Source organism: Acanthochromis polyacanthus, chromosome 6 (assembly GCF_021347895.1).
Source record: "Acanthochromis polyacanthus isolate Apoly-LR-REF ecotype Palm Island chromosome 6, KAUST_Apoly_ChrSc, whole genome shotgun sequence".
NCBI classification, from domain to species: Eukaryota; Metazoa; Chordata; class Actinopteri; family Pomacentridae; genus Acanthochromis; species Acanthochromis polyacanthus.
This window is the reverse complement of record NC_067118.1, coordinates 34,830,273-34,844,156: the sequence shown is the minus strand read 5'-3', so window position 1 is coordinate 34,844,156 and position 13,884 is coordinate 34,830,273. Positions and strand designations below refer to the sequence as shown.

The following is a 13,884-nucleotide window of genomic DNA, read 5'->3' as shown; positions in this document are numbered from 1 at the left end:
ACACCTAATCTTCAGGCCATCTTCCAAAGCTCTCAAGCAAAATCTTCTTGTCTTTGTGCACTACACGCCTAAAACAGCTGTCATCCAATGTGGGTTTGATTGTCTGTCACAAAAACTGCCCATGGGGTGAAGCTCATACTGAATAAAGGAATGCTAATGCATCGAAATGCACTCAGATTAACAAGAAAAGTAATAGAGCTTATTAAATGTGATCGGCAGATAAATCTGGTTAAAGGGCACACACATTTGAAAAAGAAACTTATTCCGTCATGTATGCGCACAAACAACTTGAATAAATACTGTCAGTAAATACTTCTCTGCTTGTTTTACATTAGATGTTTATTGAAACAAAGTAGAGCATTGAGCCAATTTGTAAAAAGTAACAAAATATCAGCTATAACACATTAAGTTTAACAAACCTCAAATTCATAGAGAAGCTTATAAATATACATAGTTGGATTGTTAGAAATAGTTTTTTTCTATTGAGAATCATCACAGGGATAGTGAGTTACAGTTAACTGAGTGGTACTGGAACATTTGTGGTGACATCGGAACATCTGTGATAAGAATGCGTGTAACAGTACAGCTAAACACAAGTGAGAAGAAAGGATTTGTCTCAAAACAATAAGGTGCATTTCCCTTTTACAAAAACAGTGAAGAGCCGCATTGGTGAGGAGAAAAATTTTCCAAAAGTGACCGTGAAACTCTGGGATGTCTGACTAAATATTGACCTGTTATGGAGATGATGTTTTTAAGCTTAAAAGGACGATCTGGTTAAAGAAAATAAATACAGTTTACTGATTGGTTGGATAGAAATACTATATACACAGAGCACAGAATATTTCACCACTGTAACCACAACATTGCCCATATATATTCAAACCATGTTAAGTATTGTAGAATAATGTTAAATGGATACTCTGAATTAATATGGAGGAAAAAAATGTAGGCTATAATATTGATATATTGATAACAGCTGAACAGACACATACAGACAGGTTTAAGCCTCTGTATCAAAGTGCATAATGGTGGAGGGCTTGTTGCAGCACCTGGGGAACTCTAAGGCTTCTGGGACAGCTTAATAAAGGGCCCAATCCCCAAAATAACCCTCTTATTGTACCCATTGTACTTCAAAGACTCGTACAAACCAACAGTGTTCCTTACTGTACATGTGGTGAGGAGGGAGAGCTAGACTTCAGTAAGGACGTGAAGACTGGTCTGGGGCCGGGCCCATGAAAACACATCCATACGCTACAGCACGCAGGCGTTCTCCTCTCAACACAGTCATCCTCCAACAACAAATCAGAACCTCTGAGTCAACTATGGAACTAATATCAAATGTCACTCGTTAGAAAACAGAAGACAGTCCAATTTCATGATCAGTGTGACCCATCTGACAAGGAAATGATCTTTTGTAGAACTTTAAAAAAAAAAAGTGAGAGAGAGAGAGGGTGAGGGTGGGGCAGGGGAAGATTTCCAAGCGGTTTTAGGCACTTGAGGGGTTTAAAAATTGGCTGGTGATGACATGGCCAAAATAAAACATTGACAATCTCAAAATAAATATTTAAGAATACTCTCAGTTTCTGAAGACATAAGATTTTTTGACAAAAAACAAGTCTGTCTTTTTGCAATGGCATAATTGTTTAACTCTATAAATATAATTTATATAGTTTCTTTCTTCCATTCTCTCTCTCTGTGTTCAGCTCCGTTGCTCATCTGCTCATGAATACACACAGATGTATGCCCATCGTCTGCAAGCAAACACACACAGGCAGCATTCCTCTTCTCACTTGCAGACGAACTGGTCTACAATTTTGGTGCACCGCTTGCACTTGACGTAGCAGCACCAGTGGAACTTACAGTGGCACCGCTCCACTATTTGGGCCTTGTACTGGTCGTAACCTCTGCCGCAGCACATCAGCTCACACCCATCCATGCCCTCCGAGGTCTTGTTGCAAAGGCGCCCCACTGTGCCCAGGGAGCCCGTGCTTTGGTTCTTCAAGCAGTAGTCTGGACTGGACTCAATGTACACCAGGTCGTGGCTCGTGGGAGCGTTGAACTTGCTGTGCATCTGCACCAGCTTTCCACGCGCGTTGAGTTTCATGGCCGCCGCGCTGTCGTACTTTTCCTTCAGCGCGTCGCCCACCTTGCGGAAGTCAGCCAGCTGCAGCCAGCAGGTCTTCAGGCTGCAGGAGCCCGACACCCCGTGGCACTTGCAGGACACGTGGGCAAGGTCTGACACCGTCTTAAAGAGAAGAGAGAAATGAAATAGACGGTTTAATAAAGAGATGAAGAATTTGCAAAAGGGATTAGCCTTCTCTGGAAAACTGCAGAAACAATACCGTGCCCAAGTGACACATGTTTCGCATTGCAAAATTGTCCTGTCTGTGTAAATATTTGCATAATGTGCTGCTCATGATCTCATAAGGCGCCACTTTGCTGTAGAGGACAGAATGATCCTGTCCATGTCTGCAGTGGCGCATGAAATCAAATGTTGTCCACTCATTTGTCCTACTTGAAAGAGTACAGCCTGGCAACAGATATCTGGCATTACATTTCCTTTGAGGTGGTTTCAAGATGTTTGGAAAGGAAAAGAAACCCCAGTGCTGTCTCCAATGACTCCATCTCCCAACAGATCAAAGCCTCAGAGGGGAGAGCAGATGGAGCTGTAACACAGATGATCAGTGGAGACCTGTCTGACTGACCTGGATTGTCTCACTTCCAAATCCCCTTTTGCACTCTTTCTACCACTGGTTGGTCTCATTTAGGAGCCTGCAGTCTGTGTCTTTTTGTTTCCTGTCTGATCTCTGTGTGTGTGTGCGCGTGTGTGCATATACAACTTGGGTGTCTTACCCTCCTTCCTGCCTCGTTATTGTGGAGATTCATCAGCAGCCGTGCACTCTCATATGTGCCTTTAGGATAGCTTTTCTCCCTCTCTCGTGCGTCCACGAACTCCTTGGAGAACCTGTAGCCATAGTTGAGGTTGTCTCCACAGCCGCCCCACAGCCAGTCTCGGGGAAGATCTTTGGGGCGAGCGGCACGACTGCACCCACAGCTGGAAAGCTCCCCTTCTCTGCAGGCACGGCTCACCGCGTTCACCACCCCTGCTGCGCTGATGGCATAAGTGAATGCGGTTTCTCGACTGCCTGCAGAAACACAAACACGAGCGCTATGTCACATTTGACACAATAAAAGGCGGCTGTTTTATCGCTTGGCATATTCGCCCAGTGCTTCCATTTTTTCGTAAGCTGAGCATGTGTGTTTATTTCATATTGAATATGTCTCACTGTCATTTCGCTTTAAGAATGTGCACGGTGGTATGAGATGTGATGTCATATGACAGCATTCAACATACACTTAAGATTGCAGAGCACTTCAGTCAAGTGCTGCAGGCTCATCATCACCAACATGTTCAACAGCGTAATCTGGTTTGCTGTTGTTGGGCTCCGGCCAGAGAGAAGACAGCGCCCTCCAGTGACGGGGATCCTTCCTAACAAGCAGCTGCCACTTCACCCAAATTGAAAGTGACAGCGGCTCTTTTACTTTATCTGTCATGACTGAGTGATTCTGGAGCCACTGCTCATTAACTCCCACTGGTTCTACCCTCAACATTTCCTCTATAGAGACAAAAGTTTGGGAGGCTTAAAGAAAACACGCACAAAAAAATGCACATAGGCAGTTTTTGTTGTCACTCCACGAAGCCACAGACAAGAGGAGAAATCCAAGACGAGGAGATAAGCAGCTAAAGAAGAAACAGACGACTAAGCTACGGGGCTGCTTGTTGACACTGAAGACGAGTGCTGCTGTACAATAAAAATGCACAGCTCATATACCTGCTGGGCCAAACCTTTAGAGAGTGTGCTATAATGACAATAACAGATGGACGGAGAAAAGGAGATGAGGGAAACAAAAGAAAAGTCGGGTGAAACGATAAGTTGAGAGAGACAAAATGGAAAAGTAGACACACACACACACATACACATAAAGGCAGAAAAAGACAATGCAGGAAAAAAGATGTATAAAGAAAACTTTTGGAAAGTCTGAAAGATGTCCAGGTGGGAAAGTTTGGCAGGAGCAGAACTGATCAGAGAGAGCAGGGGATTTATTAGTTCAGAGCAACTTTTAATCCAGCCTGAGGATATCGGCCTAATAGTGGACCTGCAGACAGACAAACTGTCATCTCCCACACTGCTGCCTCACTTCTAACGTACCCCACCCTGGAGCTAGCCGAGGCAGGCAGGGGAGATTCTCAACCCAGCCACGCCACCACCCCCTGGAGTTCAGCTTTTAAATCACCAGCAGTGTCCTAAGCCAGCAGACAGAGAGTAAGACAGACTTTCATATGGACAACCGTAGAGGGGAGGACATGTTTACTTGGCCCAGGGTGGACCGAGATGGAATCACTGTTGGGGAGGGAGAAGAGGAATGGCAGAACGACTGCTGATGAGATTTCTATGAAGACTGATCTGTGGAGAGGGAGTCGGCAGCGCCAGAGACACAGAAAGGCTGAATCGCCAGGAATAGTGTAGATGCACACATGGTACATACACAAGTACAGCGCATTAAATAGTTGGTGTGACTAAACAAAAGCACAAAAACCCAAGTGGTATCTGTCCATCCAGATAGTTTCAGTCTGTGCAGTGTTTTGGGATATTTGCCTCCGAGATTTCTGTCACTACATGCAAGCAAAGGAAATGTAATTTTTGGTGCTCACAACATTATATTTAAACATTCACAGACAGCCTCTCTTTCCAAAAACAATGTCCTGTTTACTCTGTATTCATGTGCAAACTTCGGTTTGATCAGGTTTCACTGGAAAAAAAAGAAGAAAAGTCACCAAGAAAGCTGTTGACAGTGTGTTTGGCAGATTATTCTGAGTAATGAGGACATCATTTCTGGAAAGACAATTGCTGTTGAGTGCAATAAATGGTATTTTTTTTAAAGCTGTGAGCATCAGAAGTTAAATTCATTTCGGAATTATTTCCATTAATTGCGCTGGGGAGAGAAAATAAATCTCAGAATGAATAACTCATCTCATGTTTTGTTTATTTATTTAACTTTAATTTGGATAAATTGACCTTTTAGAAATTAGAAATAAGAACAAGATATCCTCAAAGGGAATTTGAAAGATTCTGAAAATGTGCACACCACAAGCTCAGACTGTTGTCAGATGTACTAAATATGGTACATTTAGGTTTTGCTACCAAGAAGTCCCATCACCACACTGACATTGTACTCATTAGAATTTACCTAGAGATGATGAATACACAGTAAACGACTTTCACATTCGCTCTCAAGGTGAAGGCAAACATGCAAATAAAACGAGAAGAAACTATGTTAAATTATGGGCTCTAAGAATGGGATTCTCTTTTAGGGAAGGCTTGTGAGGCTCTTGAACTTTCAATACACTGCACGTACACAGAGACACTGTAATCTCTGACAAGGTGATATATCGGTCCACACACTCACTGCACTCCCATTACTTGTAAATACAGGGCAACTACAGTCCAGAGTGTGTGTCTGTGTGCATGTGTGTGTTAGATTGTCTCCCATTCATCAGGGGAAAAGCAGATTCTCTGCCTCCCTCCTGCTCCATGTCGGGGGCAGGTTTAGCAGGCCAAAGCCACATGTGATTTATCCAGCAACCTCACCCACCAACTATTCCCTCCACACAGCTGCTGAGAATCAGCAGCCTCATACATTTCACACACATACACACACACACACACACACATGTCTCACAAACACACAAAAAAGAGGGTCAGTCAGTCAGAGAAAGAGAATAACGAACAGAAATGTACAGATTCTAAATAACCCTGGTGAATATGTACGGGAAATGTCCGTCTGGTGATGTTTGTGAATACACATCTGTGGTTGTATCTATATTAACCACCTGTGTCATCGTGTTTATGTTTCTTAATATAAATGCCACTTGTTATATCATTTACCCATTTCTTACCTATTTGCATGACGCGTCCAAAAACGGAGGAGTTGTCCACTGTGCTGCAGTTCCAGCGCCGGTGTCTGAACTGGTACTGACACTCTCTGATGCCCGTCTTGGCACCTTCACCGATGTACTGCATGTGGTCCTGGTAGAGCTGGCATAGTTTCTTCTGGCCCTGTGACAGGCCCACCAGCTGGCTGCACAGAGGCTGTGCACCGATGATGTAGGCCTCAGGGATCAGTAAAGGGTTCATGGCCAGAGACCTGGATGAAAGGGACACAAAATGCAATGTTTTCACTCATGTGAGAATCAAAACAAATGTAGGCAAGTTTTCAAAGTCATAAAGTCACAATCAGCTGCTGATTTCACTTGATTGGTTCCTCCCCATTGTTGATGAAGTCATGCTAATACTTGAAATGAGGTGCAGTTAGTTACTGGAGGGAGCAAAACTCTGTACACTCTTATCTTTTAATGGCACTGGGCTGAAAAGTCATGTGTCATTTAGTGCCAAGAACATACAGGAAATGAAGTGTGGACAAAAGGAAAAAAGAACAGTCAGGGAGTGGGAAAGGAAAATATGGAAAACGTATTACAAGAATGCAAAGCAGAAAATAAAGCAAACATGAGACAAACATATTACTTTTTACTTCTAACCTCTAATATCCAACTAATGCCTGATCACATTTCCTTACCACAGGTTGCATGCTGTATGCCTATGAGCTATGAGCAGCTTACAAACTTTTAATTTTAGATGGTTTCATATTAATCATTTTGAAGGCCTTAGGAGGCAAAAACTCTTTTGGCAAAAAGATGAGATTTGAGGTGAAGATAAGTGATAAAACATATACGTAATTTAGTGTTTCAGAAATGTTTTTCCTTCTTTCTGACCTTAACTCACAAGCTTTAAGATTTGTCGTGTAAATCCTTGGAGTTCCCCGAGTTCCGACCCCAGGTTGGGAAGCACGGTCTTAAAGCAGAGCATGCAGCTGACTACAAGCAAAGCCAGGTGGAAAAGACAGATTTCTGACGTGTTTTATGACGTGCATTTTATGACGAACCATTCCTCACACAAACTCAACACTTTGAGCTGATAACTAGAAGCGTTGCCCCCTGTTTTACAGTGCTACAAAGGTGAAAAATTTCTCATTTAATCTAACTGCTCTGTTCAATTTTGCAAGAGAAATGAAAATGGTCTAGAAGAGAAAGGAACAAACACAGCTGAAACACAAGGAAAGAGGAACACTAGTAAGAGCATCTGGTTCCAGGCCACAGGACAATTAGAGCAGCCCATCCCTGAGCCCCAAGAGAGAGACAATTAGCCCCCAGTGTAACCTGATCGACTGAGGAAACTCAGCAGCGAGGGAACACAGACTGAGTACACAGACAACATATACACAGACATGCACACATAAGACATTAAAAAAAAACACAACCCTGACATCCACATTGTCTGCAAACACACATGCAGGCAGACACTCAGCCTCACACACGCATGCAGTCGGCAGGCCCACTCCTCCGACACGCTAAATCATTCACACCTGTGTGTCCTCTCAAAGAGGAAACTAAAAGACACACAAAGTTTGCGCACCGTACTCAGCTTTCCAAAGGATCTGTAATCCGACTCATTATTTGAACTTTAATGTAGCAGCTTGCTGAGCTAAACCCATTAAAATATGTTTATCTGTACAAATACTCTTGGAATTCTTCACATTATTACTTAATAAAATTTTTTACCATCACCACAAGATGTCATCACTTGCTTTGATCTGAACATATGAAGTAAATAAAAATCTTTACACTGGAACTTTGGGTTTCAGTGTCCCAAGTTCAAGAGCAAGTACTCTTGTTGGGATGCAATTATTTGTACACAAAAAGAGAAGCATTTTACGCAATTATTCACTAAGTGCACAATTAGACAAAAAAGCATAAACAGCTACCGGATGTTAAGAGTTGTGATTTGCTTTAAGTGGCGCGTCTGAGGTACTTGGTAAACGGCAAACCCCCTCCATCAGAAGTAATCTGTGTGTTTAAGTGCAACATGCATAAATATAGACTTTTCTCCAAATAGCAGCAGGGCATGTGTGTACATACAGACAAACACACACACACACACACACACACACACACACACACACACACACACACACACACACACACACACACACACACACACACACACACACACACACACACACACACACACACACACACACACACACACACACACACACACACACACACACACACACACACACACACACACACACACACAGAAAGTGTTCGTGTTTGCACATATTTGGACGCCAACTCATAAACCACAGCATTCTATGTTTTCTATAATATTCATAATTTTGGTTTGGCAATAAGTGAAGGAAGAAAATAAGGGAGAAAAAGGTCTTCCTGAAAAGCTAATGTGCCACAGTCAGCATGTTCTACTACTCCATATGTGGCGCAACTGAAGCTGAGGAGGCTTATTTAGCAAACACGTACACACAAGGCTCAAACTGACTGAAACTGTGTAAAGTACAAACATACAAATAAAAAAAAAATATTGCCCTTTTTTAAATTATCAGCATCAACCCCGAGTCCATGGCTTTTTTTCATGCCTTTTCAGGGCTCTGTTATTCCATTTACAAATGTGACTCGTGTATGAGAGAAAAGACAAGGAAATGCCTTTTGAAAGCTGACAATCTCCACTTGCCAGATGACAAGTAAACACATTACAGGCTCACTGTGAACAAATTAAGATACACACAGAAATTCTATACATATGGAGAGAAAATGAATGCATACCACCACGAGTTGGCCTCCACCACCACCTGCATGAGGAGTGTGAGGAGTGTGAGGGCAAAGACACAGTGTCTGGAGTCCAACAGGCTGCCAAAGGGCCAGCTAACCGGCCGACACACACAGCCCAGCCCCAGGTTCATACTGCCACCGATCTGAGGGAGAACAGAACAGGATGCACGTCAGTTTGCCTGCATGTTGCTCACACACAGTTTTGTTGTACATAATACAGAAAAGACACAGACAACAGATATCCGAGATGCCAAAATATGTGTTTCAGATGTACTCCTGCATATCTACACATGTCATTTACATGCAAACTGACAAAGCTGTGTGTGTGATGAAAGCCCCGAGGCCATCGGTGCTCACGCAGTTTGGCAACAGGTCTGAGTGTGAATCACATAAGACTGATAGACGTGAAGTCAGAGAAGACACGACAATGAAGCCCCGGCTAGACACATTCCTCACATTTCACTGTAGTCAGAGAAACAGATCCACAGCGGCAGAGAGACTGACAAAGGACTTGTCAGAGAGTATAAGAGAGAGTGTGTATGTATTTTATTTTATTTTGATTGTATTTTAACGCAAAAAAAAAGTCTAACAAGAAAAATAAAAGAAAATCTGACAATTTAGAATCAAATAACTTTACATTTAATCCTTGATAGGATTTCTGAACAGGGAAGAATTCTGTTTAATCGTGCAAATAACAAAAAACACAAATTTGGAAATATAATGGGTATAGAAATCGGTTTTCACGAATTAATTTTCAAAGGACTTAACGAGAATATTTATGCAAAATGCATAAACTATTAAGACTTTTAATTTTTTGCCTATTTAGTAATTGTGATATGTGCATCAATTAAACGTGCAATAAAGATCGTATAATTCCATTCAGCTTAATTTTTTTATGCAGATTAACTGAATGCAGAAGCCACGTCAGCGGATGATGGCCTGCTCATAATTTGCAGAGTTTTTGCGCAACGAAAAACTACAAGGAATTTTAAAAAGAGACGGGGGGGGAAAAAATCACTTAACTACAGACAACTGCACAGGATAGGCTGCCATTTAAGCAGAAAATGACTTACAATAATTGCCCTCCAAATTTGGAGTTGAACCGATGTGCCAGTCTTCCTGTTGGGTCGTGTGTGAATTTTGGGACTGAGAGCAGCTCTAATTTGTCACGCTGCGTTATTTTCCAGGGTTGAGTCGTGGAGACCCGGGCCTGCCTAAAACTCATTAAAGACAAGGCCAAGATCACCATCACTCACCCTGCGCGCACACGCACACACGCCAGCACACAGCACGAGCATGTGCTTTCAGTTTACGCGCAGCCTTATTAATAGTCGGTGTGGTTACGTTATGTTCGTTGTAGTTCTTCCCCAGAAATTAAAGTAATAATCCACACAGGGCGGCGGTTTCACACTGATCTTAGATTAGTTTCTACAGTTGCTACGACCGAAAAGAACCGGAATTGAAAATATATTTTTTTATTTACAGATAATTTGGTTCTGCAATTACTTTTTATTTCTATTTTAACTGGACACTTCATCGGGAGTAACTGAACAGCGGGGTGTCACACGTGATTAATAGGCGTCATTCTGCATATTTAAATTAAAACGAACAGAAATGGGGCCACAGTTGTGCGCATTTAGTGGATATTACACAACCGAGTTTCAGCCGGTCAGAGTACAAAACAGCAATTATGCGTTTAAAGCTCCAAACAAGAGACGTACCTTTTATTGAAGATTTATTTTTTATTATTTCCAGTGTCAGCAGAGACGAAACATCCCCTCACTGCTTCAATGATAATATTATTTCGTTTGTGTTATCATAATTTTAAAAGTCGAGCATTCGACACTCCGTGCGTAAAAGCTGCGTAAATCCTGCGCTCCGTGACCCCTGGAAACGATTTGACCCGATGCGAATAATCATAAGACTTAGTTGGATGACTGATGACTGGGCTGTAGAATTTGTCATTGAAAGTGCCATCCAAGTGAACAGATTCAGGAAGAGAACAATTACAATACAGTCGTCAAGATGATAAACCGCCAGACACACCTTTGGCTGTGGATCATTTAAGAGGCTATTTTAAGGCCCATGTCGGACTGCATCGACATTAAACCTGGAGTGTAAAAAAAAGCAGCATATTGAGATTTTTTTTGGTCTTATTTACAATTAGAAAGTGTGTGGAAGTATTTCAGCTTTTGTTCACATTAGGGCCTATATATTTTCTATGTTGTAGTCTTCTCCTGTTGGAACATTTGGGTAAAGCATTTCAAAAGTTTTCGCAACAAATTATTGTGAAAATGTGAATGGAAGCTATTATTCTGAGAATGTAAAATTATGGCAACTTATCATTAATTAGTGAGCTGTTTTGAAGTGACTGTATTTACAGTGTGACATGTTTCTGTAAGCCAGTTGATATTGTGTATGAATTAGACGTTGTGGGGAGCTATGGAGTGGGAAAAGTGAGGAATTTGAAGAATAAAATCCACATTTTCCCAAACTGTATGGAAACCCAGTAATGAGTGAAACATTGTTTGCATTTAACAGCTCAAAATGATGAGTGTCTTCACTTTGCCTGTCCTGATGTTTACAAAAACCAGGAGAGGGAGCCAGGTACAAGGATTTGATGAGGAGAGGCAGCACAAAGAACAGTGCCTGACTTTAAACAGGCCCAGATAACAATGGAATATAAAAGTGGATTTTTACAAATAATTCTTATGCTTTTTAATGGACTTTTTTTTGCAAATTAATTATCTGCAAAGCAGGACACTGACATATCGGTCATATAAGTGGAGTGGGGAGGTGTGGGGGTCAGCATGATTCACACATCACATCTGTCAAGAACCTTTACCCACATCTTACAACCAGCATTATAGTCCAACAATGTCCCACTGAAACACACATTATCCACTCTTTTAAAGATAAACTGTGGTTGCACGGAAAAATGAGTCATCCATGAGACCTATAGGCTACTCACCAGGGAGCACAGCCCGTTAGCAGTTGTAATCCACTCTCTGCAGATGATATCAAACCAATAATCCCAGTGCAGGCCAGGTGGATTTAAGATTTCCTTTTCCGCTGCACTCAAGTCTCGTCGTTTTGATCCGGATCTCTCGGAAAGTGCTTGGTTGGGGTGAACAAAACTCTAAAGCTGAGAGTTCTTCGGGTCTTTTTTGGGGGGTGTTTGGTGAACACGGACGTCTCCCTCCCAAACACAAAATCAGTGAAAGCGCTCCGTGCGCTGCACAGCTTATAGGTCTGGTGGAAAGCAGCGGGATTTATAAAATATCTAAAAGTCAATACGAGGAAACAAGTCGATTCCTTTAAAGATTCAGTGCGCGACAGTTACCAAATAAAAGCATCTAAAGGCAACCCCCACAGCGGAAACGTCGGATATTTGGTCGATTGGCTTTTAATTGAAAGCGGCCTGCTTTTAAACCAACTAGCCAAGTAAAAAATAATAATAAATCTAAACGTGTAAAAAAAACAAACAAACATATACATATGTATACAAAAAATCCTGCACTTTAGATCCAGCCGCTCAGGTGTCACAGCGCGTTTTACCTGCGGAAAGATCCACAAGGTGATCCTCGCCACAAACGACTTGTCAATTTGCCTTCCATTCTGTGACAATTCCTCAAAACTTCTTCACGAGCGCGCACACACAAAGAGAGTCATCCGCCTCACAAAAATAAATAATAAAAAAGGACAACAATCGGTTCCAGAGAGTATGCTCCAAAGGGGGAAAAAAAACTTTCCGAGCGAACTATCTCCAAACAGTGCGGCTTGGCGAGCGTGCAGGGTGCCAGGGCAGGGGGAGGAAAAGAGCGCAGCGTGTGAACAACAGCGGCTTTGCTGAGGCTCCGAGTACGTCGTCCTCCCACACCGTGTGTGTGTCTGCCCGTGTCGAAGTGCAGAAAAAGTCTTCCTCCCTCTCTCCTTTCCCCCCCTTCCTCTCCTCTCTCTCTTTCTCTCTCTCTCACCTGCTTCAGTCGCCTCCTCTCTCAGTCTACCACACTGCAGCATGGATGCGCGGAGCAAAAAAAAAACCTCCACATTGCGCATGCGCTCCACCCTCAAATCCCTGCTTTTTTCTCCTTCCAGTCCCCAACTTTCAACAAGCCAGGAATTTCGGCGTAGGTAAAATTGTGAAGAAAGAGGGAGAGAGGGAAGAGAGAGAGAGTAGGGCGGAACAGGCTGTAACAAAACAAGCGTCTCTATTACCCAAAATAAACTTATAAAGCACCCGAGGCTATTACCCTATCCATACCAGAGCAGAGTTAAAGAAAATTTCACTGGAAGCAGATCGAGTTACCACTCAGTAGATTGGAGACAAGCAGGTCCATATTGGTGCTTACACAGGCTGCTCTCATCACCTGGAGGCTTCCGAGCATTACGGTAATTATTATTTTATGGTGCATTATCTCAAAAAACATGCTCCAGGAATCTGTCGGCTTTACAAGCTCGATATTTCAGTCCAATTCTGAGTGTCAGAGTAGTTGTTTCACCTGTGTCACATCGGATTTCCCAGCCACTGAAAAGCATGCCATCTAGACTGAGGAAACAGATGAACAGAATGTGAGCAAAACAATGCAAAATTAATTGGATGAGGCAGTCACCTGATTATTAATGAAAATGGAGGAGATGTTAATGCTAATCTTGTTGTCTTAATCAACCCCTTACAGGACTGTTACTTGTAACCACGAATGGTTCATTTGGATTCTGGCATGCTCCACTTTCTGACCTTTTTTTTCAGCTCTCTGACAAGTTCCAGGTGTAATCTCTCTTTTGGTTGAAAGCTGGGTTTTAAAACGTATCATTTAAATCACAGTGCAGATCAAAATAAATCACAATTGTATGCAAAAAGGCTGTTTCAAACCCCCTGTGCCATGTGTCTTACGGTGAGGAGAAACTGTCCAAATTGTTGATGCTTGATTAGTGAAAACTTAGCCAGAAAAGGCTTTTTTTCAAGCGTACATTATCAAAACTATTCATGTGTGTGTGAAGCGCCTGCAAAAACCTGAAGAGTTCTGTTCCCAGCTAATGTTACCCATGGTGGATGCTGAAGAGGCTGTGGCTGTGTCAAAGAACACTTAAAACATGCTCAGCCACATTTCTGACCCCCACCAGCACCACCACCATGCCTC

The 13,884-nt window shown here is 42.4% G+C and overlaps 1 protein-coding gene across 1 annotated transcript; it reads right to left on the bottom strand.

Annotated features, from left to right (window-relative positions):
- Positions 1 to 321: 321 nt before the first annotated feature.
- Positions 322 to 13,862, bottom strand: wnt5a (wingless-type MMTV integration site family, member 5a). Its single transcript, XM_022204078.2, has 5 exons — positions 11,715 to 13,862; positions 8,738 to 8,886; positions 5,960 to 6,207; positions 2,854 to 3,146; positions 322 to 2,245 (listed from the first exon to the last, which is right to left on the bottom strand). The coding sequence occupies exons 2-5, from the start codon at positions 8,872 to 8,874 to the stop codon at positions 1,787 to 1,789; spliced, it is 1,137 nt and encodes a 378-aa protein (XP_022059770.1). The 5' UTR covers positions 8,875 to 8,886; positions 11,715 to 13,862; the 3' UTR covers positions 322 to 1,786.
- Positions 13,863 to 13,884: the final 22 nt, after the last annotated feature.

Coding starts and splice junctions, on each gene's coding strand:
- wnt5a (XM_022204078.2), bottom strand. CDS start 8,874: ATGAACCTGGGGCTGGGCTGTGTGTGTCGGCCGGTTAGCTGGCCCTTT. Junction 3,147..5,959: donor TGGACGCGTCATGCAAATAG/GTAAGAAATGGG, acceptor GTGTTTCTGCAG/GCAGTCGAGAAACCGCATTC. Junction 2,246..2,853: donor ATAACGAGGCAGGAAGGAGG/GTAAGACACCCA, acceptor CTTCTCTTTAAG/ACGGTGTCAGACCTTGCCCA.